Source organism: Microtus pennsylvanicus, chromosome 21 (genome assembly GCF_037038515.1).
Source record: "Microtus pennsylvanicus isolate mMicPen1 chromosome 21, mMicPen1.hap1, whole genome shotgun sequence".
In the NCBI taxonomy this organism is placed as follows: Eukaryota; Metazoa; Chordata; class Mammalia; order Rodentia; family Cricetidae; genus Microtus; species Microtus pennsylvanicus.
The window spans coordinates 14,844,918-14,872,171 of record NC_134599.1 but is presented as its reverse complement, the minus strand read 5'-3'; the positions used below and the strand labels follow the sequence as shown (position 1 = coordinate 14,872,171).

The window sequence follows — 27,254 nt, the reverse complement described above, 5'->3', positions numbered from 1 at the left end:
CGCAGAGCAGTTCCATTACTACTAAGAAGTTTCTTGTGCTAGGTGTTCACAACGACTTCAGTTACCTAGATTTTCTTTGTATCATTACAGGGAAGCCAAATGGAGTAGACAAATACATTGTATATGAGCTCTGGAATGCATTCTGAGGGCCCTGCGAATTCTCTGTACAAATCCAGTACTTTTAAATGGTTTCATGTGGTTTATGTTAACTTTGAACTCACTATTTAGTCAAGGGTGAACTTGAACTGCTGATTTTCCTGTCTCCAGGCTCCTGCCAGCTCAGATGAGGGCGTCTGCCATTTTGCCTAATGCTTTTATCTTGTTGTCATCTCTATTCCCCATACTGGATTTGTTTCAACAGTGGAAGTTAGGAAGCAGGCAATTCGGAATGTCTTTTTTTTTTTTTTTTGTGACAAGTATCTTCAAACAAATCTACAACTTTGTGCTTGTTAACAAGTCACGGCAAGTTACAAAACAGACGCAGACCACAAGTACTTGCTGCTACAAGCTACGCTTTGAAACTTGGGGCACGAAGGGTGGCCGCTGCATTGCAGTAAAAACTGGCGGGAGGAGTCACTTAGGGAGAATGTCCTCGGCACCCATTCGCTCCCAAACTGCAAGACTGCCAATAACGTCCCAGGTCTTAGCAAACTGAACGTGCTTTGAAAAGCCAAGGGCGTTGGAAACTGGGACTAAAGAAACAGAGCCCATCCAGCAAACGGCCGGCCATTCACCTCCCCAACTTCAACTCCCAGGGGTGTTGTGTTGTTTTGTCCTGTTGGTCCCCACTCCTGACCAAGCCTGCAAATATCTGTATCTCCCGGAGACACCTCGAGGAGAAACAACTGCAACAGCACAGAATTCCCGATGCCGCTGCAGAGAGCTTTTCGGCACCGCTCTTCCCAGGCCACGCCTGAGCCCCGGCAGCTGGGTGGCCCGGCGACCCCGCTCCGCGCAAGCGCCCTGGCAGCCCGGCGGTAGCCCGGGAAGCCCCGGCCCAGACGCCAGCGTCACCTCGCGCCGCCTCCGCCCTTCCTGCTTTCCGTTTCCTTCCCGCGCCTGCGCGGCTCCAATTGTTTTGGCTTTCCGGTGGGGCAAAGGAAAAGGGCGCGGTGAGCCCGATGAAGGCGGGGTCCGGCCGCGGGCACCTGGGAGCCGGCCGAACGGCCGCAGGAGCGGGCCAGGACGCGGCGGACGCGGGCGGAAGGCCGTGACGGCCCAACCCGGGAGGCGCGCGGAAGCGGGGGGGCGGAAGCGAGCGGCCCCGGGGTCCCCCGCAGCGCCACGCCCCCGCCGTGCGTGCGGCCGCGTGAGTTGCTGCCCCGCGGAGCGGCGCACGGTGAGCTGGGCGGCGGGAGCCGAGGTGGGCCCGGCTGGGCGCGAGGCGGTGGGCGGCCTTTGTGGGCCGGGGCGGTGGTGGTGGTGGTGGTGGTGGCGGCGGCGGCGGCTTTCAAACCCGGGCGCTTCCGCCGAGCGCGCGGTGTTTCCGGCGCGGCCTGCGCGGGGCTCGGGGCGGCGTCCTTCCGAGGCAGAGCTGTTTTTCCCCCGTGCTGGCCGCGTGTTCGGGACGCGGCGGCCGACGGAGGACGATCGAGCCCTTGTTTTTTTGTTTGTTTGTTTTTTTAACTTGGCGCATCGACAGTAGCCCGGAGAGACCCGGGTTAGCAGAGGTCCAGTTGCCCTCGGCCTGCTTGTGCCCCACGGTGGGAAGGGGAAGCTGCCCTTTGAAACCTGTTTGCTTTAGATGGAAGTCGCGAATTTGAACTCGACTCTCAGCTTCTCCCGATGACGCTGGCGACCGGGCAACAGACTGATCTGCTGGAGTGCAGTTGTTTTGAGTTACCGTGCGCTCTCCCTTTCCCCGGCCCCAAGCCCCTGGCCTAGTAGTTTAAGATTTCTTTTTTATAGCTACTTAAAGGAAAAGGAATACTCCTTCTCCGGGCAGCAGAGCGCTAGAATTTACTTGGTGGTCCCTCTAAGTTATCTTAACAAGAAACTAAGATAATAAAATTGAAAAGACTGCTTTGTGAACAGCTATAACAGCTTTGTGAAAACGGGGGAAAAGACCGTTCTGGTCACGTGTTGTTTATACATGAATCTGTAAGTCTGGCTCACAGAGCAACAGCCCTATCAGCAGTGTGCTCTGACTGAAATTATATTTTCCTTCTGTGAGGCAACTACTTAATACGTTTGTTTACGTTTTGTTGTTTTTTTCTCCTCATTACTTTTGAGTTGTGAATTCGCCAAGTTTGAGTAATATAGACCCGATCTTTTACAATTGAAAGAATGCCTTGGTTTAGTCGGCCTTTGGGTAAAGCCCTCTGTAATCTAATGTCCATTTGAAAAGTCAAGTCAGTTGCTTGTTTTCCCCAGTCTCTGTGATGTGGAATGCCCTACTGTCCTTTCCGTCTGTCTGATAACGTTCTGCCTTATTGCTTTGCTCTTTTGTTAGTCTAGCGCTATTTCAGGTCCTTTTAGTTTAGAGCCAGAAATCGTAAAGAGAGTATATAGCGCTTGGCAACTATGGCGTTTCCGTTGATGGTCCTTTGTAGACCGTGTGTTTCCACAGTGTTATTTCCTCTTCAGATAAGTGCTGAACTTCTCCCTTTTATATCCATAAGAGCAATGCTGTTAACTTTATTTACAGAGACTGTAAGGAGAGGAGTAAGAGGCGACCTAGTGATTAGTGTGACTACCATAATGAGCATTTCTTAGTATCTATGTCTTCGATATCGAATGTGTTTCAGATGTTTAATTCCTAGAAACCGGAGTTCTCTCTTGAGGTAGACTGTATTACAGCGTGACCTAGGCTTGCCTTGGAATCCTGCTTCCGCCTCTTGAAACCTGGGATTGTGGGCTAGCACTACTGTGGTGAATGCAGTCTTTAAAGCCAAAAGATACCCTGTTTTCCACAGACATGCGTGCTATTTAGAAAATAGTCGGCCCACCTTCCCAGCCACATTCCTAAGACCGTTGGGGCTGAGAGAATGGTTAGTTTTGCTGCCCTCAAACAAATAAAAATCAGAGTCGGTTACGTACCAGTCTTAGTTTTGCAGAGTTTGAATAAAACAAGTGTTTACCTAACGTGGGGTGTTAGGCTAGAGATTGGTTTCAAGCAGTCTTAAGTGATGAAGGGTGTTCCTGATGCCTTTGTCAGAGATTTGGAGTTCTTAGGTTCTTTTGTGCGAAGGATGATTGTTGTGGGACTTGAAGACAGTGTACTCAATGGGAACATCTCTTCTTTCCTCCACTCATATCAGTGACAATAGTGACTATTAGTGCCTTTCACTGCAGGCAGGAGCTTCCAAGAACTTTACCTTTGTGGTTTACTTGTTTATTTGTTGAAACATTGGGAATGCTAAACAATCACCCTACTTCTTATTACTGAACTATAGCCCCAGCCCTTGGTTTTGTTTTTGTGACAGGGTGTCTTCCTGGGTAGCTCAAGGTCGGCTAGGTGGACTCCCCAGCCTATTGAGGGTATGCTCGGCATCAAGTTTTTAGTTTTGTTTTTCTGTAAGGAAACACATTTTAGTAGTTATAATCAATGTTAAGGGGTTCTGCCCCTTGCAGCTCTATATAAAAGTGCTTGAGTATCTAAGATGATACTTACATAACTTGGGGTATTAGGAAGGACAGTTGATTTAAGATTAATGTACAGAGCAGTTCTTGGTTCTCTTGTCTGAAACTGTCTTCTGTTGTGGCTGGAGAAACTGACTTCAGAAAATGGAGCGCTGCTAGAAAAGTTTGGGTCAGTTTTGCGTCAGTCAAGTCTGCCTCCCCCTTCTTGAGACACTGAGTAAAATGGAGGTAAAGGAGTGATAATCCAAAATGGTCCCCTGTGCTCAGTTATTCTGTCGTAGGCTGTGGTAGCTTCCTGATCATGATACAGCTTAGGAGCTTGTCCTTATTCTTGAATTTACGGAAATGCAGATCATTAACCTGATTGAGATGTGCTCACCTCTTCGGTTTGAGGAAGGCACACTTATGAACAGGCTTCAGGTTTTATTAGGGTAGGAGAAAGTGCTGAAATTTATTAAATTTGGTATTTATTTATTGTTTTTTTCTGTTTAGTTTTGGAACCTGCCCTGAACTCACTCTGTAGACCAGGCTGGCCTCGAACCTCCCAAGTGCTGATGTTAAAGGTGTGCACCACCACTTCCCGGCTCAAATTTGATAAATTATTTCTTTTACTAATTTTTATTTGAATTTTGTGTACATTTGTGTTCTGCCTGCATATATGTCTGTGTGATGGTGTGGGATCCCCTGGAACAGGAGTCACAGACAGCTGTGACCTGCCGTGTAGGTGCTGGGACTTGAATCTGCATCCTCTGGAAAAACACCAACACTCCCAACCACTGAGCCATCTTGCAGTCACTTGATAAATTCTTTAAAAAAAAAAAAGACCCATCAGCTTTTTCCTCCCTCGCACCTGTTTCTTATCATAGCTCCAGAAACTCCCTTGTGTGGCGTGTGTCATTAAAGATCAAGTCGTGAGCTGGGCATGCTGGCAGGCACACTTCTCCAGCACTCAGGAGGCAGAGGCAGGCACATCTCTGTGGCTTGGAGGCCAGCCTGGTCTACATAACAAGTTCTTCCAGCACAGCCAGGAGTACATAACAAAATAAAGCAAAAAGATCAGATATCTTTTCTAAACATTCTCAAGTTTTGGTTGTTTTAGTAATTTTAAAGGACTACCCCACTTAGTCCTCCCAAAGGAGGGACCTCTTTCAAAGAGAGGCTTGTTCAGTAGCTGTGCCATAGTGCCTCTGGCTTTAATTTGTCTGCACTGACATCAGCCATATCAAGATTAATCTTGTTAGGCTGATAAATTTCATAATTCAGACAATTATGAAAATTCAGACAAGTCTGTACAACTTAAAAACCAATTTCTCTTAACTAAAATATGATTTAGAACTGAGCATGGTGGTTCATGTGTGTGCTGTTGGCATTGGAGAAGCTGAGGCGGGAAGATGAGATCAAGAAGAACCTGGATTATATGAAGTACTCCAGGACAGCCCGACCCAGCCTGAGATACTGTTTTAGAAACACACACATTTTATCAAAGATAAAAAGAGGGAGCTCTACTTGGTACTGTGAACTTGTAACTGGAATCTCTGGGGCTGATACCATGTGGAGATTTGGCCTTTGAGAAGGGGCTACAAAGTTTCACCAGTGATTGGGCCACTAAAAGCTGTTCACAATGTGTCCAGTGCTCTGCTTTCAGCATTGTTCAAGTATGATACTCTAATCCCAGAAGAAGCAGTGGAAGAGTTCTTTTTATTCCCATTTCTATGTATGAGCAAACTGAGGTGCAGAGCTAGTGAGCTGCAGAAGTGGGCTTCCTCCCAAAGTAGTTTGAGTTTGTGTTTTTGCATGCTCATGTGTGCACGCACACACACCATTTAATACTTGTTGTCCAGAATGTCTTGGATTCTTTCTAACAAATTTTCAACTTTCTATGTGACAGACACTTGCATTATTAGAAGATGGAAGCCCACTCCCTAGAGAAAGACTTTCTTTCGTCACTGTATCATTTCTTTGAGAAAATTTTAGCTGGTGTCTTAGTATGTGCTCAGGCTAAGAACTTGCTGTCCTCTTGTCCGCTTGTCATCTCTTGAGTAGCTGAGATGAGCATGTGCTTCATACCCAGCTTACTCACTGCCCCCCCTCTTTCCCTCCCCCCCCCTCTCTCCCCCCCTCTCTCTCCCCCTCCCTCTCTCCCTCTCCCTCCCTCCCTCCGTGTGTGTGTGTGTGTGTGTGTGTGTGTGTTTCCAGTGTTGGGATTGCAGCCAGAACTTTACTCGACTGCACTTGCAACCTATATTTTACTTTTGACAGGCAAATAATAACATATATTTGTGAGGTACAATGTAAAATTTAGAGATTGTTTTTTAGGTATGTAAGTCTGAATGTGGGTATGTGCACATGTATGTGGGTGCTCCAGGAGGTGAGAGTTGTCAGATACCAGAGGCTGTTGACATTGGTGCTGGTGCTGGGAACTCCGCTTAGATCCTCAGAAAAGCAACATAAACCCTTAAGCTCTGAGCTATCTCTCCAGCCCCAGCTTAATGTTTGAATGTTTAAATCAAATTATTTTAATATGTTCATCGCCTCAACTACCTAGGGAGATAGAAACATTTCAAGTCTATCCTTAGCAGTTTTTATGTATGTATGTATTTATTTTGCTGTTTGAGACCGTATCACTGTAGCCCAGCTGTATTGGTTTCTATTCCTCTTTCTCTTCCTCTGGCTGTGATCAAATGGCCCAACCAAAGCCACAGGAGGCTTCCCGGTTTTAGTCCATCATGGCTGAGAGGCCACAGCAGCAGGAGTTAAGTGCATCCACGTTCAAGAGAGAGACATTGCTAGTGCTCAGCTTCCCTTCTCTCTTGTGTCCAATCAGAACCCCCTGCCACATTTTGCCTTTGTGTTTCTGGTTTTGAGACAAATCTCTTCCTGTGTAGCTCAGGTTGTCCTCCCAAGAGCTGAAATCAGGTGAGCACCACCACACTCAGATAGTAGGGTGTTCAGTTGGTTGGGTTGTTGTTGTTGTGTTTTTGGACATGGTATCTTGAACCTTAGGCTCAGGCATTCTTCCTGCCTTGGCTGTTGGCTGGGATAACAAGCGCTTATGTGTGCCTAAAGTATTTTTGAATCTCTAACTGCCATTCTCAACATGTGTGTATATCTAGAGGAGGGATGTCTTCCTTGCTCTTTTGGGGAAAAATTATTTTCAAAGCTCACTAAACCAGGAATAGCACTGTTTGAATAGGTAAGAGGTGTTAGATGAACCCATGTGTGGTGGCTCATGTCTGATATCCCAGCACTCACTGAGGCTGGAGGTTTGCTATGAGTTTGAAGCCATTCAGAACTCAGTTCCAGACAACTTGAACTACTTTGTCCAAAAAAACCCCCACCAATACCAAAAAGTATTTCAATTTTGAAAAGAAGTGTAATATGTACAATATATACAGATAAGGTTAACTAAAATCATATTTAGTTCAATTTTCAATAATTTAAGGCTGTACTTGCTTACTTGTCTTTATGATCTAAAGAGAAAATATTCTAATAAAACATATTTTAGTCAGTAGCTGTTCATCCTGAAATACTGTAAAGACACTGTAGCTCCTGTATTCGCAGCACTCAGGAATCAGAGGCAAGGGTACCCTTGGGCCAGCCTGAGCCACATAGTAAGATCCAGCTCCCCACATCACCCCCCAGCTCATGTGTTAAAGTGCCTGCCTAGTATACAGAAAGCCCTGTATTTCCATAAACCAGATGTAGCACACCCCTTTAATCCCAGCGCAACAACAAGAACATAAACACCACTACTAAAAACAAAACTAGATTAAAACAGTGGTATGGTCAGTTTTGTGAATAGGATTCTATTAAACCAAGCCCATTCGGTTGTATGCTGCCTTTGGGATGGAAGTGTGAAGGAAAAATAATACATGTTTTGAGAGTCTGGTTTTTTTTTAAAGCTAGGTAACTTTCATTTCTCAACAAAACCCAGAATATTTAAGTAGATAATAAATTTTCCCTTCTCAGTGTGAACTGTTTGTTCTTAGTGGTGGACAAGTACTTGCTGGGTCTGCACATTTTACTTTCTCTGCAGAATTTCTTAAGGCAAAAAGTAAAATGCTCTCTGTGCCTGCCAATAATTTGTAGTTTGAGCAGGGCATAGTGGCAGGGGCCTGTAAGTCCCACTACTACTAGGGAGTTAAGGCAAGAGAATTTCAACTTAGTGGTCAGCCTTGGCAATAGATAAAGATCTCTCCAAAACAAACAAACAAAAAAAAACAAACCCTAGCAAACCAATGCCCACATTTGGAGCTCAAGCTGACCCTATCTCACTATAAAACAGCCTGAGCTGGAGTGTCAGCAGCTTATTTTAGTAGATGCAAGGCCTTAGGTTTGTCCCCATCTCCCTTAGACAAGCTGACAGGTAAAGGAAAGCTGTGCTGGAGAAATGTTTTCTATACCAGCCTGTCCTACAGTTAGTTACCTGTCCACCCTTCTTCTGCCCTCACGCTTTCCCTGCTTTCTAAGAGACTTTAAAAGTCAGCTGTAGTTTTGGCTGTGATTTGTAGCTGACAATAAATGTACTTGGTATTTGGGAGCTTTAGTGGTTGGCAACTCTTCTCAGTGCCTCGAGCATAATTAATTATTGGCACATGGCAAATACTCAATAAAACAATAGTCGGATTCATTTTGTGTAGTGTTAATTTATCTTCAAAGAAACAGTTTCTTCAATATTGTTCAGTAAAGGAAGCCAACTTCTATTGATAAGGCATATATGATTTCTTATTGCTGTGCTGAGAATTGAGACCATGGACTTGAATATGCCAGGTATGCATTCTGTGATTATGTTATATCCCCAGTCCTTTAATTTTAGATATAAAATAAAATGATATGCAAAACAGCTTCTGAAAAGAGAAAAAGGTGTATTGTCACATGGTACATAATGTAGGGTAGTGTGTGAAACTTGCTGCTGTGATCAAATGCTTGAGAACAGCTTGAAGAAGAGGTTTGGTTCATTCTGACTGGAGGATATGGTAGCAAAACAGCTCACATCTCTGGGAAGCAGAGCAATAACAGGAAGAGGCTAGGACAAGATAAAGCCCCCCAGTAATACCCCTTCTCTATGACCTGTTCTTCAATCAGGTCTCACTTCCACAGTTCAACCGACTCCCAATAGTCTTTCTCTAGTTCAGAGATGATCTTGTCTCTGACAAACATTTCCCTTTAGTTACTTAATATAAGTGGTTCTCACTCCAATACTCAAGAGTATTTAGAGTCTTTCGGGTTTTCCTTTTTAGAGCAAGGAATTTTGTTACAGAAAATATTGGTGTTGGTGGGCATCACAGTTTGTTAATCATCCTTAGCTTAGCATATACACAGCTCAGGTGTGGGAGTCACAGCACAACAACACCATCAAAAGATAATATATTCATTTATGGAATGCTGCCATAGATTTCTTGGGGGGTTTTTGGTTGTTTTGTGTTTTGTTTTTTTTTTGGGGGGGTAGGTTTTTTGAGACAAGGTTTCTCTGTAACTTTGGAGCCTGTCCTGGAACTAGCTCTTGTAGACCAGGCTGGTCTCAAACTCACAGAGATCTGCCTGCCTCTGCCGCCCTAGTGCTGGGACTAAAGGCTTGGGCCACCACCGCCTGGCTTGAGGGTTTTAATACAGTATATAATAATATATATCATATTGTTACCAGGAGGAAGTTTCAGTGAATACTGAAATCCTCCTGTGTTTAATTTTCCATACACTTTTATACCCCAATACCAGAGGGGGAAGAAGACAAAAGACTGCTTTAACATGATACAAAGGACAATTAGAACAGTTACTTGCTTCAATACTTTGAGACATGAAGTCATTAGCATTCTCTTGTTTAGGCAGTAAACCCATCCTAAACCAAGTATCCTGAAGGTAGCCATTCCCAAGGTCAAACATCCTATTATTTCAAAAGAACTTGAATATCCTGACCAGACAGGAAGTAGAGGCGGGTCAATGAGAACAGGAGAATTCTGGGAAGAAGGAAGTCCTGGTCTGCAGTCCTGTCCCAGTCATAGAAGAAACAAGATGTAACTGCCCCGCTGAATAAGGTACCAAGCCATGTAGCTAACACAGATAAGAATAATGAGCTAATGTAAGTTGTAAGAGTTATGAAGCCTGAGATACTGGGCCAATCAGTTCATAACTAAAACAAAAAATATATCCTGACCATTTTTCAGGGTGGAGTGGATCTACCTGTATGAGCCATCTTAATGTCAAAAAACACCAACTAACCACACCCTCGGTCACAATGTGTAGCCAATTTGTTGTCGACAAGGTTGAAATAGACTTGCATTTTTGGGCCTCCACAACCTTTACACCTGTTTTTGTTACTTCCACAATTAACTTACTAGACACCTGACTGTATTATTAGTAGTTTCAGCAATTGTGTAGTTTGGCCAGAAGATACATTGTGAGCTCTTTGTCACCCTAAATAATTGATACTTTAAGGAAAAGCAGTGATTCCATTGATCATACATAGATGTTTTATGTTAAAATTACTTTCCTTTCTGATTTTGCAGTTTGGGGTTATGAAATTTTAAATTGAGGTAGTTTGGGGGTTAATTTATGGGTAACCACCTATTTGGATTTCCCTCTTCATTTTCTGGTTTGTAATTCCTTTGATACCACATGTTAGAAATACCAAGTTTCTAACTCCAAACATTTTTTTAAATTAAACTTTTAATTCATTTGAATTTTTGCTTGTTTATAAATTGTATTATTGCTTGTTTTGCATGTATTATGGGTGTTTTGCCTGCATGTGCGTTGTGTCATGTATATGCAGTGCTGAAGGAGGCTGGAAGAGAGCTCCAGTCTCCTGGAAATAGAGTTAAAGAAGGTTGGTAGCTGCCCTGTAGGCCCTAAGAGCTGAGCCCTGGTCCTGGAAGAGCAGCCAGTGTTCTTTCTTTTTTTTCTTTAGATTTATTTATTTATTAGTGTTCAGCCTATATATATGCCTTCACACCAGAAGAGAGCACCAGATCTCATTACAAATGTTTGTGAGCCACCATGTGGTTGCTGGGAATTAAACTCAGGACCTCAGTGCTCTTAACCACTAAGCCATCCTCCCTCTAGCTCCAGTTTTTTGCTTTTATTAAGTGAATGTTATGTAGTAGAATATAGATGTGGGCTCCCCCCATTGAGTGGTGCTACTGTTTCTTGATAGAACAAAATGCATGGATAAAAGCAGCATAGGGAAGGGTTTGTTTTGGCTTACGGTTTTAGAGTACAGTCCATGGGGCAAGAGTTGAGATAGCTGTTGTCCTTCTTCCTCAGGGATGGTTCATAGGTCCACAAAGGGGAACAGGGCTCAGAAGGCTGTCGATATGACAGGGATGGCCCTCCATCCCCTCTGGGAGGCGACTTCAATGAGACAACTTTATTTCTGGGGACAAACCCTAATTTGCAGTAAGTGGCACACTCCTATCCTAGCTGGATTAGTGGGAGCATGACCCTATCAAAATGACTAGCGCATTAACCTAATTACCGTGTGGGCATCAGGGGAAGAGCGTTTTCAGGGAACTATGTCAAGGGTCATCCATGAGATAAGTCAGGCATCCTGGCCTAGAGACATCCGCTTATGAAGGACAAATAGAGAGCAGGAAGTTTGGCTGAGGAGGGAGTCCTCCATGTTGCTGAGCTTGGTGAAAGTTCCCAGGCCATGGTTGACTGCCATCTCTAACCAGCAGGGCCTCCCACCCACCGGTTGTCACTGCACCCCACAGTCACGGAGCATCAAGTACTGAACACCGCTGTCCTGTGACCTTTCTCCTTTCTATTCAGTATGGGAACCTCAGAGTGTTGCTTGTGCTATCAACCTTTACAATAGGTCACGTTAACTAACCCGAAATTCCTTCACAAACATACCCAGAGCTTTGTTTTCGTGGTGGTCCTAAAACTTGTAAGATGACAATCAAGATTAGGCATCATTAGTGATTGCCTAGCAATTCCAATATTAGTGGAGTCCCTCTTGTTTGTTTGATTTTGTTTTTCAAGACAGGGTTTCTTCTGTGTAGCACTTTGTAGGCCAGGTAGACCTCGAACTCAAGAACTGCGTGCCTCTGCCTCCCAAGTGCTGAGATTAAAGGCGTGGACCACCACCACTTGGCTAGCCAGTCAGTCTTATTTCAAATCCCATGTTGATCATGTCTAATTTTTATGTGTACTTGGGTTTATTGGTGGTCTGTAATGCATCTTAATGTGATAGAGTCTCCAGGAGAAACTTGTTCTTTCTTCATTCAAATATTCTGACAACTTAAGTTCACACGTTAAATTGGAAAACATTGTAATTTGTATAGTATTAATATTTTTCTGTGTAGCAATGCTATTCTCACTCATACGCCTTTCTAAAAGAAAACACATGACAAAGAGCTAAATTACACATACTTGCAGTGTATAGTGTATAGTTGAGAGAAGGAGGTGTGACTGAGTGGGGGAGTGCTTGATGACGTGTTATAAGGCTCTGGGTTCTAGCCCCAGCTCCTCAAAACGAACTGCATGCTTGACACATAAAGAGACACATGTACACATTAGAATTTCTTAAAGTTTTAGAAATTAATAATTCTGAATCTCATTGCTATGTAGTCTTTGTATAAATATGTCTGGAGAGTGACAACCACCGCAGAGGAGGGCACTTGTTTGAGTATTGTTTCTCCATTAAATTGCAGTCATGTGTTGCTGGCTTCTGCAATTTAAATTCTCTAAAGAACCTTAAAGTCAGCTGTTTATTCCTGTGCTTATTTTCTCCAATGTTTACTTCTTGTGTGGAAGGCAAAAAGTTTAAAGTACAGCTGTTGATTTTCTGCAGCCTAGTTATTTTAAATGTTACAGACTTGAACAATTCGTTTTTCTTCTGTTTCATTTTTCTGCTAGTATCTAAAATTGATTGAAACTTCACGTAAATGTAAAGTATATCAAAGGCTGTTGTTTTAAACATTGTATTCTAAGAGCTTGATCTATGTATTCTAACTGAACTTTTTTCTTTTTAGTTCTGCAGAAAGCCTACTGAACATAAGATGTTGCAACAAAATCTACCTCCTGTATTTTTTCCTTTTATTCATGAGCTGCACAGTTGCAGATCTGAGCAGGATGTCTGGAGACTCTGTTGAAAAACTCTAGCGCAGGATGACCTAGCAAAGACTGTAAGCCTCAGGATACTCCGGATTGCGTCAGTTCTGGTTGAGTGCTACAGATAAGAGCAAGTGGACGCCCTCCTTTATTTCGGAAGTATTCCTTTGACCTTCCATCAAGACGGACTTTTCTAATGTGTTCTGGGAGATATTGATGGAATGCAGTCATGTCCACTCAGGAGGAAAGGCAGGTCAATACCGAGTATGCTGTGTCCTTGTTGGGGCAGTTGAACCTGTTTTACCAACAGCAGTTGTTTACTGACATAGTGTTAATCGTTGAAGGCACTGAGTTCCCTTGCCATAAGATGGTTCTTGCAACATGCAGCTCCTATTTCAGGTGAGTAGCTGATCTTTCTTAGTTTGTAGTAACAGTCTTATTTCAGTTTACTGCACTGTGTGGGCGTGGATGTGGGCAGGTATGCCAGAGCACACGGTGGAGATCAGAGGATAACGCCCTTGCCGGATTTGGTTCTCTCCTTCCTCCTTTATGTGGATTCTGAGACGGCAACTCAGATCACCAGGCCTGCCCAACAACCACCTAACCCTCTGTCAATAGGAATTCTTTTCAAAGTTTTTGTTTTTTTTTTTTTGTTTTTTTTTTTTAAGACAAAGTCATACTGTGTAGCGTTGGCTATCGTTAAGCTCACTATGTGAACCAAATTGGCCTCACAGAGATCTGCCTGCCTCTGCCTCCCCAGTGTTTTTACTCGGTACTTGTCAAAGCATTTCCTTTAAGGACCAGATGAAGTTTTTACAAAAGTATTAAATACTTGAAAATTGTTGAAATTGACTATAGTTTTACTTTGGGGTGCTATATTCAGTATACTGTTTTGTTTTTTTTTTCTTGAAAAGAAAAATGAGATTTACTCTTATTTTTTTAAATAGTGCATTTAGAAAATCATGGTTGTTTATAAACTGAAGAGTTATGTAACAGACTCATAATTTTTAGGGGCTAGTTGATGCTGTTTAGATGCTATCATAAACATTAATCACAACAGAAACACCACCTTAAGGGAAATAACTTGGATAATTATTCTTTTGGTACCCCCCAGCCTTACCAGACTCCATGCAGTGCCGATGACAGTGTTGGTGCTCTCTGTGTCTTAGAACCTGGAAGTTTATAGAGTTGTGCTCTTTAGAAATAATAAACATTTTTTTCCTTTTTTCGAGGAGAAGGGTTTATTTTAGCTCACAATTCCGGGTTACAGTCCATTGTAGACAAATAATAAAAATTAGAACTTTCAGGTTTAAGGTTCTTGAGAATAGCAACTAAGGTAAAGAAATTGCTTTTTGCTCTCTGACTTTTAAGGTGAGTTTTGCTCAGTGTTTGACAAGAGGCAGGATGAGTAAGGTAAATTAAATGTGGGCTAAGTATTTCTGCTACAGGAAAATTGCCTCTGCTGCCTATTTGTGGCAGCTGTAGCAAGGCAGACTAAATGGACTTGGAAGATTGATTTACCTAAAAGTGAAGAGATGGCACATTCCTCAGCGTGGCGTCACCAAGTCAGGGCCTGGATGCCAGTTGCCTGTGAAGTGCCAGCCACTTTGGTTTCAGTTTACGGTGTGGGTTTTCATGCAGTTTCAGACACTGCTTTTCCTCTCTGTTACAAAGCCTGTTTACAATAATCAGGTGCAGCTTTAAAAATGGAGGTTACTGAATTTTTGGTGGGTCTCAAGTGCAAACTTAGAAGCTATACATTAAAGAGCTTTGCACATGACTGTGAATATGCATTCTGAGACTGGAACGCAAATCTTCAGATTCACCCACCAGCACCTGACCCCATGGAGCCATCGCTGGAATGATGGTCTTCTACCAGTAGGAATTCTTTTAAACGCTAAAGTTTTCATTTTCGTTTCTTAAGATTGTGTGGCTTTGACGGTTCTTGAACTCATTATGTGGACTAGCAAAATAACTCGGCAGGTAAAGACCCTTGCTGGCCAAGCCTAAGGACCCGAGTTCAATCCCTGGAACCCACAAAGTGTAAGGACAGAACCAGCCCCTCCAGTTGTATGCTGGCTTCCACATATCAACTATTATACACGCACACAGCATGTTGTTTTGGCAGCCACAAAGTTAATGAAGAAAAAAATGGAACCATAATACAGAAAATGTTACTAGCATTTGTCTTGCATAGTTTTCATTTATTCTTATTTTTTTAATAGTGCATTTAGAAACATGGTTGTTTATAAACTGAAGAGTGCTTGTAAACTGAACAGTGCTCATCATTTTTGTGTTTCAGACCCACTGTCTTGGCTGGGGTAAAAATTCAGGATTTTAGGTTCAGCAAATGGATGTCTGAGTTTATAAGCTCTCTCTTAATGACTTAATCGCAAACTGGTTAGCCATGTTGGGAAGAGCTCTATGCTTTTGTTATAGATCGACATCTGTATAGTCACAGAGCTGCTGTTTTGTTGTCCAAGCTGGTCTCCATTGTGTGAACTTGTATGAGTCTCCTGCTTCAGCATTATTAATAAGTGAGCAGGTTATTTAGTGTTAAGTTAACTTTGAAGTCGTCTGATATGGTACCAAAACTATGCAATGCCTTTAATCCCAGCAAGGCAGAGGCAAGCGGATCTACGGGTTACATAGAGAGACATGCATGTGCGCTCCTTCCCCACACATACACAAAACTATGCAAGAGAAATTCAATTAATATTTTTTGTGTTTTGGCTTTATTTTTTTCTTCATTAAGTTTGTGGTTGTAGCAATAGCATGTTGTTTTGTTATGTAAATTTTAATCACATTTGTTTATTGTGTGCAAAAGTTCAGAGTACAGCCTGGAGGGGTTGGTTCTCTCTTCATTTTGGGGTTCCCAGGTATTGAACTCAGGTTATTAGGCTTGGGGAGCAAGGTTCTTTATCTGCCAAGTCATCTTGCTAGTATTTTCAATACTATTTATCAAGTTATTTATCTGAATTAAGATTTTTGAAAACAGAGCAACATTAATCTTTCATTAATACTGTAATATTACAATTTTAAAGGTGGCAGGTTTTTTCTTTTTTTTTCCTTTTTTTTTTTTTTGTTTTTTTTGAGACAGGGCTTCTCTGTGTAGACTGTCATTGAACTCACTGAGATCCACCTGCTGCTGGGATTAAAAGCATGTACCACCACCACCCAGTACAGGCTTCCATTACTTACAGTAGCTAATTCCTTTCATTTATTTATTTTGTGTGTACAGGTGTTTTGCCTGCATGTAAGTTCAAAACATGTATGTTTGCTTCTCATAAAGGCTAGAGAAGTGTTTTAGATCCCCTGGAATTGGAGTTGTAGATGATTGTGAGCCACCATGTCAGCACTGGCGATTGAACTCAGGTCCTGGAAGACGTCACTCGAGCCACCTGTTTGTTTAATGTGTGTTGCTGTTACACTACATGCATGAGTTACAGACAGCTGTGAGCTACAGTATAGGTGCTGGGAATTGAACGTGGGGCCTCTGGAAGAACAGTCAGGCTCTCAACCATCGGGTCATCTCTCCAGCCCTCAAGCCACCTTTTACAAGTTTAGATTTTATGTGTATGTTTGTCTGCATTTAGTGACAATGGAGGCCAGAAGAGGGTGTTGGATTCCCTGGAACTTGAATTATACATGGTTGTGTGCCACCTTATGAATGCTGGGAATCGAACCCAGGTCCTCCAGAAGAGCAGCCCGTGTTCTTAACTAATGAGCCATCTCTCCACCATGTAGTTCCCTTCTTGTTTTGTTGTTGTTGTTTTGTTTTTGTTTTTCGAGACAGGGTTTCTTTGTGGCTTTGGAGCCTGTCCTGGAACTAGCTCTGTAGACCAGGCTGGCCTTGAACTCGAGATTCGCCTGCCTCTGCCTCCCAAGTGCTGGGATTAAAGGCGTGCGCCACCAACGCCCGGCCTGTAGTTCCCTTCTTTAGCTTCCATGATTTTATGGGAACATGATTTTCCTAAAGCAACCACTTATATTTATTGAGTGCATAGAATAGTCGGGTACGTGTGTATCATTAAGATCTTATTTTTGGACTAGTTTTTTTAGCCACAAGAATTTTTTTTCCTTATGTGTCTTTTCATTGTACTGAATAGATTATAGTATATGCCTTAATAATACATCTTTCTCAAGTATTTTTAGCGGAATTCGGCCTTCAGAATTCAGGATTGTTACATACACAGCTAATTCTGCTTTTTATTCTTTTTATATTTCTGTATGTGGTATGTGTGTATTGTGTGTACGGGAGTATGCGTGCCAATGTATGTGTATAGGTCAGGGCACCGGCCTCGGTGTCAGACTTAGCCTCCCATTTTGCTTGAGACAGTGTCTCCTTGTTTGGCACTAATAAGCCTGCCTTGTTGGGGATTCTCCATCTCCTTGTAGAAAACTGAGGTTACAGATGTGATTGGGCCTGCCTTTAATGGATTCTGGGAATTTGAACTGAGATCCTCAGTATTTGGGCAGCAAGCATTTTATCCACTCGCTGTTTCCCCATTCTCAAAATTCTGCCTTTAAAGTACCTTGTGTTTTTCCTTTGTAGTTTGTTACTCAAATAGTAATTGTATCTTGGTAACATTGACTTACTGATTATTTTATACTCAATGATTGAGTTACTACTTGAGAATTACTCAGCATTCTATGGCTCTTAAGCTCATTACATAATTATGTAATTCGTCATTTGTTTTTTCTTTTTTTTTTTTAAGCCAGCTAATAGGGCTTAGTGAGTAGGGTACACCTGAGTTAGATTCTCTAGAGCCCACATAGTGGAGGAAGACTGGCTCACCCTGGCACATACCCACACAGTCAGTCAGTAATTTTACATTTTTTAAGTGTCCGTGGTCACATTGGCCAGACTTTGCTATTTTTGGTGTTTAGGAAGCAGTCACTTTACAGAACGGTTCTCACTGTCGTCTGTGGACCTCAGCTGTTCCTGGCCTTAGGCCGCGCTGGTGTGAATGTAAAGAGCACTCATCTTGCACTGCTGCCCCAGAGTTCCCTCGCAGACAAGTGAAGCTGGTGTCTTTTCTAGGAACACTGTCCCGACTCAGTCGCGTATGTGTTCGTCCTTTAGCTTCGATGGGATTTCTGGGACCTGTGTTCCCTCCCTGTTTGCCTGGATTTTCGTATCTGTCTGCATTGCTCATTTTGTGTGGTGTTAGGGATCACTAGGAACCTCAGTTTATTTTGCAGTGTATCTCTTTTTTGAGGACGGGGCAGGGAAATACGATTTCAGCTTATAGGCCACAGTCCATCACAAAGGGAGGCCAAGACAAGGGACCTGGAGAAAGAAACTGAAGCAGAGGCCAAATGCAGGCTTTCTCTTGACCTCGTAGCTGTCACTTGTTTCTTAGAACTTAGGTAGCCCAGCTTTGAGCCCACCGTGATCCTCTTGCCTTAGTCTGCAAGTGCTGGGAGTACAGGTGTAAGCTATTGTGCCTGGCCACAGGTGGATTTATTATTGTTGTTACTATTATTTTGTATTTTATAGTTACTGAACATTAAGCCCAGGGTATAACATAGACAAGACAGGAATTTTCCCACTGAGATACACTGGCCCTTTTAAGAATTTTGTGTTTCGACTGGCTTTGAACTTGTAGTTCTCTGACTTAGTCTCAGTTCTCCCAGGTAGCTGCCTCCATAGTTTGAGAGGCACACGCCTCTTGGGCTGACTGGTGTTGCATGTGTCTGTGGTTCAAGCACTCCTTAACCCCGCAAACTGAGTTCTCCTTCATTGTTGTGTGTGTGTTCTTTTGTTTGTTTGTTTTTCGAGACAGGGTTTCTCTGTAGCTGGCCTCAAACTCACAGAGATCCGCCTCCTCTGTCTCCTGAGTGCTGGGATTAAAGGCGTGTGCCACCACCACCCGGCGTGTGTGTGTTTTCTGAGCTGGAGTTCTTAAGTATGGTTTTCTTGATTTGGGGGCAGGAGTGGTCTTCCTTTTGTAACTGATCAGTTTGTAGCTGAGTCATGGCTCCCGTATTAGTGCCTAACCTTAAATTTTCCTCTGCTATTACATTCTTTACTGGCGATTATATCATTTCCTTTTGACTCAGCTGGTCTTCACGTATGCAGTTTAACTCACCTTTTTGCAATGATGAACTTTCTTTCTTGGCCTTAAAATTTGTTACTTATTAACATTTTTTCCAGGTATTTTGTTGAAAGTAAACAGGTAGCTTTGATTCTTATCTGCTTTCTGCCATATCCTGTTCTGTGTTCAGAAAATAGCTAGGCTTTACCAGCCTTTTGTAATGGTTTTTGTATTTATTCCTGGCATGCTCTATCTCTAACTAGATGCTTGCTCTAGTTTCCTAGCCAATCCTCTAGTCTTCAACCTTTAGCTCTTGAGCTCTGTCTGTGTGTAGAGTATTCATTTTAGGGAAGAATCCATCACAGTTAATCTAAGCTCACAACAGTCTCCACTGTCAGATGAGTTTCTCAGATGACTCTGAGGCCTCATGTATGTTACACGTAGTGCTCTACTACTGAGCTCCCCCCCAGCCCTGCCCATTTAAAGGCCTGTGACCTGCCACTCATCTTTAGAGTTCATGCTCTGTTCTACTGCATGAACCTTATTGAGCTGTAGCCCTGAGCACATGTGTCCCATACTGTATTATCCAAGCTAGTGACTATTTTGGGACTCACTCTTTTAAACCACTGCATACAGAGGTTTTTTCTCTTGTGTATGCAGCAATATTCTTCCAGTTAAGTATACTCGCAGGCCGGCCGGCCGGCAAGGTGGCTCAGCGCTTACCATTAAGCCTGACAACTTATGGTTCCACAGGTGGAGGGACAGGGCCGACTGACTCTCAGAAGCTGTTTTCTGACCTTCACACATGCACTGTGGTCTAAGCCCTATCCTACAACACACAGTAGACCTTCACAATAAATAAATGTAACAGTTCTTTTTAAGTGGGTTTTTAAAAGTTTCAGTATGAACCTGGTATGGTGGTCCACAGCCTTTAATCCCAGCACTCAAGAAGCAGAGGCAGGCAGATCTTTCTGCGTTCAGCAGTCTAGTCTACATAGTGAGTTCCAGGACAGCCAGAGGAACAGTGATAAAACAGTGATACCCCGACTCAAAAGAGTTGGTCTGTTTTCCCACAGTGTCAATAGTCTTTCCAGCATAGTTTCCTGCATATTTTTTTGTAACAGAGCTGCATGTTTAGAAAATTCTTTAGTGGTTTGTAAGCTTTTTAAAGGTAGAATTTACATAGCGTAAGTCCTTTTAAGTCTGCAGTCAGCTCTCTGCAGTTTTTACCACATCTTCAACTGCAAATAGAAAATACTCTTAAGAAAGAAGACCTTACAGTCGAGCAGCTATTTGTGTATTTACATTGTTTGAGATATTACAAGTAGCCTGTGGCAGGCTGGATGAGGCTGTAGTTCAGTGAGTATAGTACGTGCCTTCCATGCATAAAGTGCCCTGTATTTGATCTCCAGACCACATGAACCAGGTGTGATAGGGCATGTCAGTATTCTCAGCACTGAAGAGAGAGGTGAGAATCAGAAGCAAGACCAGCCTAGACAGGCAGATTGGTAGGTACTAAATATATAAATAAAGCTAAAAAGATGTGTGTATGTTTTGGACTAATATGCCTTATTTTAAAAGGGGACTTAGTATCTTTGTTTTCGTGTGCTGAGGGTATCCAGGAGCCATTTTACTTGGATTCTGTGGGTGACAGAACTGTGCTGCCATCTCCACCGTCTAATTTACAGCGTTTCTGTCACCTTGTGCTTATCTTATATATTCAGTTCAGTCCTCCTACATCTAGGTAACGTTCTGTCTCTGTATATTTGGCAATTCTTGGACATTTCATGTAAATAAACTTGTGTCTTTTGTATCTGGCTTCTTAACTGAGCAGGGTGTTTTTGAGGTTCATTTATTTAGCAACACTTCTGATTTATTGCTGGATAGTATCCCATTGTGTGACTATGAAGAATAAATTAATTTTGATGTCCGCCCTCAAAATGGCATAGTGGTCTTGTCTTCAGCCCTGAATTATATATGATTTTCTCGTTGTCTCTGAAGGTCTTTCTAAAATAGATACCTGAATAAACATCCTGTGTTACCCAGCTTGTTTTATTAAGCTTGCTTTCTGTGTCCCCCTAGGGCCATGTTCATGAGTGGACTAAGTGAAAGCAAGCAGACGCATGTGCACCTGAGGAATGTGGATGCTGCGGCCCTGCAGATGATAATAACCTATGCATACACAGGGAACTTGGCGGTGAATGACAGCACCGTAGAGCAGCTCTACGAAACAGCTTGCTTCCTGCAGGTAAAGCGGGCTTCTAACCTGCTAGTGAGGTGGAGCTTATTTTATTGACTTTATGTGCATTGGTGTTTGCCTGTGTGTGTGTGTGTGTATGTCTTTGTGAGGGCCAGATCCCCTGGAGTTACAGACAGCTGTGAGCTGCCATGTGGGTGCTGGGAATTCAACCTGGGTCCTCTAGAAGAGCAACCAGTGCTCATAACCAGAGTCATCTTACCAGGCCCGCATTCATGATAGATATATCTTTATCTGTACAGTTTTAATGTTAATTTTATATGAGTCACTTTCTGGTTATAAAATGTGAAATGAAGAAAAAAAACAGGACTTTTCTCAGTTGGTAAATGATTTTATGGCAGGAATGTCATAAAACAAATAGGCGAGTGACAAAATAGCAGCCACATTGGTTTAGAAATAAATACTAAGTTTATTTTCCCATTTGTTCAGGGGTAACACTATTAAACACAAGGTCTTATCTGTGTGGATCTGAATACAGAGCCTGTAAATTGAAAATCAGTGAGCTGAGTCTGGTGGTGCACACCTGTAATCAGAGTGCCGGGAAATCACAGATTCCAGGGCATTCAGAGCTTTGCATACGGTGAGGCCTGTCTTGAAAGAGATACAGAGTCATTTCGTACTGGTTTTGTATTTTCTTATCTTTTTATTTTTGAGACAGGGTTTCTCTGTGTAACAGTCCTGCCTGTCCTGAAACTCACTTTGTAGACCAGGCTGGCTTCAAACTCACTGAGATCCTCCTGCCTCTGCCTCCCAAGTGCTGGAATTAAAGACTATGCGCCACAACCAGCTGGCTCTGGTTTCATATTTTGCCTGATGCTCTTCAGAATTAGATTTCAAGTTAAGTATTGTTGAAGTTAAGAGCTTTTACGGTGTTTAAAGCCTAAATTCATTATGTTTGATAGAACTCTCACAAACACATTTGGATTGCTATGGAAGATTTGATGCTAGTAATGGTTGTGAGCTATATTGAGCTATTAAGTAGTTAGCTAAAATAGATGATTGATGTATTTTAGTATGATGATTGATGTATTTTAGTATGATTAACTGTTCTGTATTGCTTAGACTCCCTCCAGATTTTATAGGAGTATGGCTATTCCCATCATCTCTTTCTCTGCTTTGGAATAACACGTTGTACTTTGAAAACTGCTGTTTGCAGCCAGGCATGGTGACATGGTACCATGCTGTACTCCCAGCAGCTGGGAGGTAGAAGAGAAGGGCTGGTTGAGGTGACACCAGCTACATGGAGCAAACCCCTGTCTGCAAAAACAAAAGAAACAAAGTTTCTACCAAGGGAGAACTTTTAGATCTCAGGAACCAGCCTTAAATAGGCATTTAGATCATTTAAATAGCTCCTTAAATCTGAGATTGCTGTATGGGTCACTCACAGCAGCCTGAATAGGAGCGGTAAATAGGTCGTCGGGCAAGAGGAAGAAATGGAAATTGCCTAGTCTTGTAGTCTTAAAGTCTAATTTTATTATTGCAGGAAACTGTCTCTGTGTGTGTGTGTGTGTGTGTGTGTGTATGAATGCATACATACATATGGTAGTAAAAATTGACAGTATAGGGGAGTCTGCTATGGGAAACCTATATCTTACATGAAAATAAACTGGAGGGAGCTAGACAGTGGTGGCGCACGCCTTTAATCCCAGCACTTGGGAGGCAGAGGCAGGTAGATCTTTGAGTTCAGGGCTAGCCTGGTCTACAAGAGCTGGTTCTAGGACAGGCTCCAAGCCACAGAGCAACCCTGTCTCAATAAACCAAAAATAATAAATTAATTAATTAAAAAAAACCGGAGGGATGGGAGTAGCTCTCAATGTAGGATATTAGATTTAGATTCTCAGCGTTTTTTAAATTATTTTTTATTTATCATCCTTTATCCCCCTTATTTTAGGTAGAAGATGTATTACAGCGTTGTCGAGAATATTTAATTAAAAAAATTAATGCTGAGAACTGTGTTCGGTTGTTGAGTTTTGCTGATCTCTTCAGTTGTGAAGAGTTGAAGCAGAGTGCTAAAAGAATGGTGGAGCACAAGTTCACTGCTGTGTACCACCAGGAAGCCTTCATGCAGCTGTCCCACGACCTGCTGATAGACATTCTCAGCAGTGACAACCTAAACGTCGAGAAGGAAGAGACAGTCCGGGAAGCTGCAATGCTGTGGCTGGAGTACAACACAGAATCACGATCCCAGTATTTGTCTTCGGTTCTTAGCCAAATCAGAATTGATGCACTTTCAGAAGTCACACAGAGAGCTTGGTTCCAGGGGCTCCCGCCCAACGATAAGTCTGTTGTGGTTCAAGGTCTTTATAAGTCTATGCCCAAGTTTTTCAAACCAAGACTTGGGATGACTAAGGAGGAGATGATGATTTTCATTGAAGCATCATCAGAAAACCCTTGTAGTCTTTACTCTTCTGTCTGTTATAGCCCCCAGGCAGAGAAAGTTTACAAGTTATGCAACCCGCCAGCTGATTTGCATAAGGTTGGGACAGTTGTAACCCCTGATAATGATATTTACATAGCAGGGGGCCAGGTGCCCCTGAAAAACACAAAAACCAATCACAGTAAGACAAGCAAACTGCAGACCGCCTTCAGAACTGTGAATTGCTTTTACTGGTTTGATGCACAACAAAATACCTGGTTTCCAAAGACGCCGATGCTCTTTGTCCGCGTGAAGCCATCCTTGGTTTGCTGTGAAGGCTATATCTATGCAATTGGAGGAGACAGTGTTGGTGGAGAACTTAATCGGAGGACTGTAGAAAGATACGACACTGAGAAGGATGAGTGGACAATGGTGAGCCCCTTACCCTGTGCTTGGCAGTGGAGTGCAGCCGTTGTGGTTCATGACTGCATTTATGTGATGACATTGAACCTCATGTACTGTTACTTTCCGAGGTCTGACTCATGGGTAGAGATGGCCATGAGGCAGACTAGCAGATCTTTTGCTTCAGCTGCAGCTTTTGGCGATAAAATTTTCTATATTGGAGGGTTGCATATTGCTACCAATTCTGGCATAAGACTCCCCTCTGGCACTGTGGATGGGTCTTCAGTAACTGTGGAAATTTATGATGTGAATAAAAACGAATGGAAAATGGCAGCCAACATCCCTGCTAAAAGGTACTCTGATCCCTGTGTTAGAGCTGTTGTGATCTCAAATTCTCTTTGTGTGTTTATGCGAGAAACTCACTTAAATGAACGAGCTAAATACGTCACCTACCAGTATGATTTGGAACTTGATCGGTGGTCTCTGCGGCAGCACATATCTGAACGTGTGCTGTGGGATCTAGGGAGAGATTTTCGATGCACTGTGGGGAAGCTTTATCCATCCTGTCTTGAAGAATCTCCATGGAAGCCACCAACTTACCTTTTTTCACCAGATGGGACTGAGGAGTTTGAACTGGATGGAGAAATGGTTGCGCTTCCCCCTGTATAGGGGAGTTGAGGGGGTGCACATGCTGGACGATATCCTTTGTTAAACCGGAGGATGTAAAAGGACTAAGTATGAGTACATAAAAATCTATCTTTGATACATTTTATTTTTATGACCTCCTTAATATTTGCATCAGTATAATATATATATATCAGTGTGTCATACAGAAAGATAATGCTTCTGTAATATGAAGTAGGTTATTTGATAATTGAGAGACTTTGATGTGTATCATGTGAGCATAAGAGTCTGGATTATCTAACATTGTTAGCCCTGTGTATGTACAGTCCAGAACTTCACTTTTAAAAGGAATTTCCTGTTCCTAGTGTGGTATACCAAAATTGTGCTGAGATTATTTTAGTATATGTATTGAATTCCTGTACTTCTAAAGTCCTGGAATATAGTTTCTCTAGCATAATTCAGCTGCACTTAACACTAATGTTCATGTCAGTCTAGAAACGTCTTTCAAATCCTATACTGTTGCTGAGGAGGATCTCCTCTGTGTCTATGGTATCACACAGGGAAGCTGTGACTGCAGGACCAGTCTCACTCTTCTCCCAGGTGCATGTATTCCCTTCCCACTGACTATACTTGTCTATCTAGAATACAGGTTGTCCAGTCAGCTGGCCACTTACCAGGTGCGGACTTAAGTTGCTGGGCTTGCAAATGAATTGCTAGTCCCTCATTGTGCGGGTCATTGTGGAGCTTTAGTCAGTAAATGTCTCCACTTTCCATATTACATTAACGTTGGCTCATGCATATAACCACCTGCTGCTGATGTAGTTCTCCATCTTAAAAAGGTTTAGAATGGATTAACCAGGTCATTACATCTTAATTTAATAACGAGCATTACTGTAGAGTGATTGTGTGTAGGTATCTCTTAGGTATGTTTTTTAACCTGATGTGTGTATGTTTGGGGGGTGGGGTAGGAAGGTGAGCTGTGCAGGAATTGTCTGCACTGAGTATGCAGGAGAGCAGACACTGGCACTGCTCAGGCATTAATCCCAGGAACCACTAGCAGCTGTGGGGCACCACCAATGCAGCGGGAGCGCGGGTGCCTCGTGACAAACATTGCTGGCATGTTCAACTGCATAATGCTCTGGCACTGTATTTTGAATGACATTAATTTATTAAATAAATTGTATATAATCAGTATCTGATTTGGGTTTTTTCTTTTGTGGTGGGAATGCTCTGGCTGTGCTTTCAGTTGGGCTTTTGCTGGCCCAGCTTAGGCACTTGTGAATGATTTCTTAAATCTGTTTGATGCACACAGACACATCCTTTTCTGCAGTCCTCTTATCCAACAATAGCTTTGGTTTGAAAATACTAAGTATAGAATTGTAGAAATGAACTTGAAGCAAATTAACCTTCATGTTTGAATTGAATAAGCTGCACAGCTCTTAGCCACTTAACCAACTCAGTTCAGGTTCACTGTGGTATGGAGGCGGCAGCTTGTTTCTTTCCCAGCGCCACCCAGCAGCTCTGAAATAATCACACAGAAACTATATTATTTAAAACACTGCTTGGCCCATTAGCTCTGACTTCTTACTGGCTATCTTTTAACAACCCATTTCCAGTAATCTGAGTATCGCCACATGGCTGTGGCTTACTGGCTAAAGTTTCAGTATGTTTGTCTCCAGTGGTGGCTCAATGGCTTCTCCTTGACTCTGCTTCCTTTCTCCCAGCATAGGTTCCCCCCCCTCCCCGCCTACCTAAGTTCCCCCCTATCAACCATCCAAGGCAGTTTATTTATTAGCCAATGGTATTCACAGCATATAGAGGGGAATCCCACATCAGTTCTCTATGGCATTAAGGTAACTTAACAATTACTGATCTGGTTTCTAATTTATGAAATAAGCTTTTATAATAAAGGTGTATGTAATAATGTCATGTAAAAACAGTATATGTAGGGTTTGATATTGTGCCCATCTTGAGATAGAGGGGTCTTAGGCTATGTCTGCAGATAAGAGAACTATTAGAATCATCTGGGGGTGTTGTAAAAGCTTGAGGTGAGCAGGGCAGGGTTGCTTGGCTCTTAGTCATAGCACTTCTTGAAAGAGTTGAAGTACTCTACTTGAGTGCTGTTGGTTCAGGCCTTGTGTAAGGATTTGGAAGATGACCAGACTCTGGAGGACATCATTTGTCGGAGTCCAAACCCCAACATAAACTATCTCTCTGGACCAGTGGGAGGCGCAGAAATTAAGACACAACTCACATGCCAGTAAATTGATTCAAACTTGCTGTCAGTCCTATACTGCTGGGGACAAGTGCTACCATATTTAGAATAGGGAGTACATTTCAAACTGCAAGGCTGTAGAAGCTTGCCCTGAGTCCAAAGGCATGGCCTGCTGTGTGCAAAAGCCTTCACCCACAGTTTGCTGCTCTCTCCCAAATGTTACCTACAGGTAACTACTGGGTATATAAGGTGGAACTGTGACTGTCACCGCAGCCTGGAAGCCCACCACCTCAAAATACCTGGAAAGAAGCTAACTGGAGAGTTGTGCTGTCACGCGCAGGGCACTTCAGCTGAAGGAGTTCAAGGTTACAGAAGCTTAAAGTTGGGATGTGGTGACACATGCCTTAATTTCCTTAATCCCAGCACTTGGGAGGCAGAGACAGGTGGATGTCTGTGAGTTTGAGGCCACCTTGGTCTAGAATGAGTTCAGGTCTATACAGAGAAACCTTGCCTTGAATGAGAGAGAGAGAGAGAGAGAGAGAGAGAGAGAGAGAGAGAGAGAGCGAGCGCCCTGGGCATGCACAGCTAAAGGAGTCCCTGAGAGAAGTTTTGACTAACTCTAAACACGACTCACTTGTCCTCGTCTGGTGAGCACTACAGGTAAAAGAGGGTGCAGGGGAACCACCAGGTGTTTTTTCCTGCCTGTGTGCATATGACTGGGGAGCCCAA

At 42.8% G+C, this 27,254-nt stretch overlaps 1 protein-coding gene across 4 annotated transcripts; it reads left to right on the top strand.

The window, feature by feature from the left end:
- The first annotated feature begins 1,052 nt into the window (after positions 1 to 1,052).
- On the top strand, positions 1,053 to 25,504 carry Kbtbd2 (kelch repeat and BTB domain containing 2). 4 transcript variants are annotated; one of them, XM_075954947.1, is made up of 5 exons: positions 1,053 to 1,363; positions 4,075 to 4,145; positions 12,552 to 13,029; positions 20,754 to 20,919; positions 22,820 to 25,504. In XM_075954947.1, exons 3-5 carry the CDS (start codon positions 12,860 to 12,862, stop codon positions 24,353 to 24,355), a joined length of 1,872 nt encoding a protein of 623 aa, XP_075811062.1. In that variant the 5' UTR covers positions 1,053 to 1,363; positions 4,075 to 4,145; positions 12,552 to 12,859; the 3' UTR covers positions 24,356 to 25,504. The 4 variants fall into 4 exon arrangements, with proteins under 4 accessions (XP_075811062.1, XP_075811061.1, XP_075811060.1 ...); XM_075954946.1 differs by lacking the exon at positions 4,075 to 4,145 and having other exon boundaries at positions 1,053 to 1,339; XM_075954945.1 differs by lacking the exon at positions 4,075 to 4,145.
- The last annotated feature ends 1,750 nt before the right edge of the window (positions 25,505 to 27,254 follow it).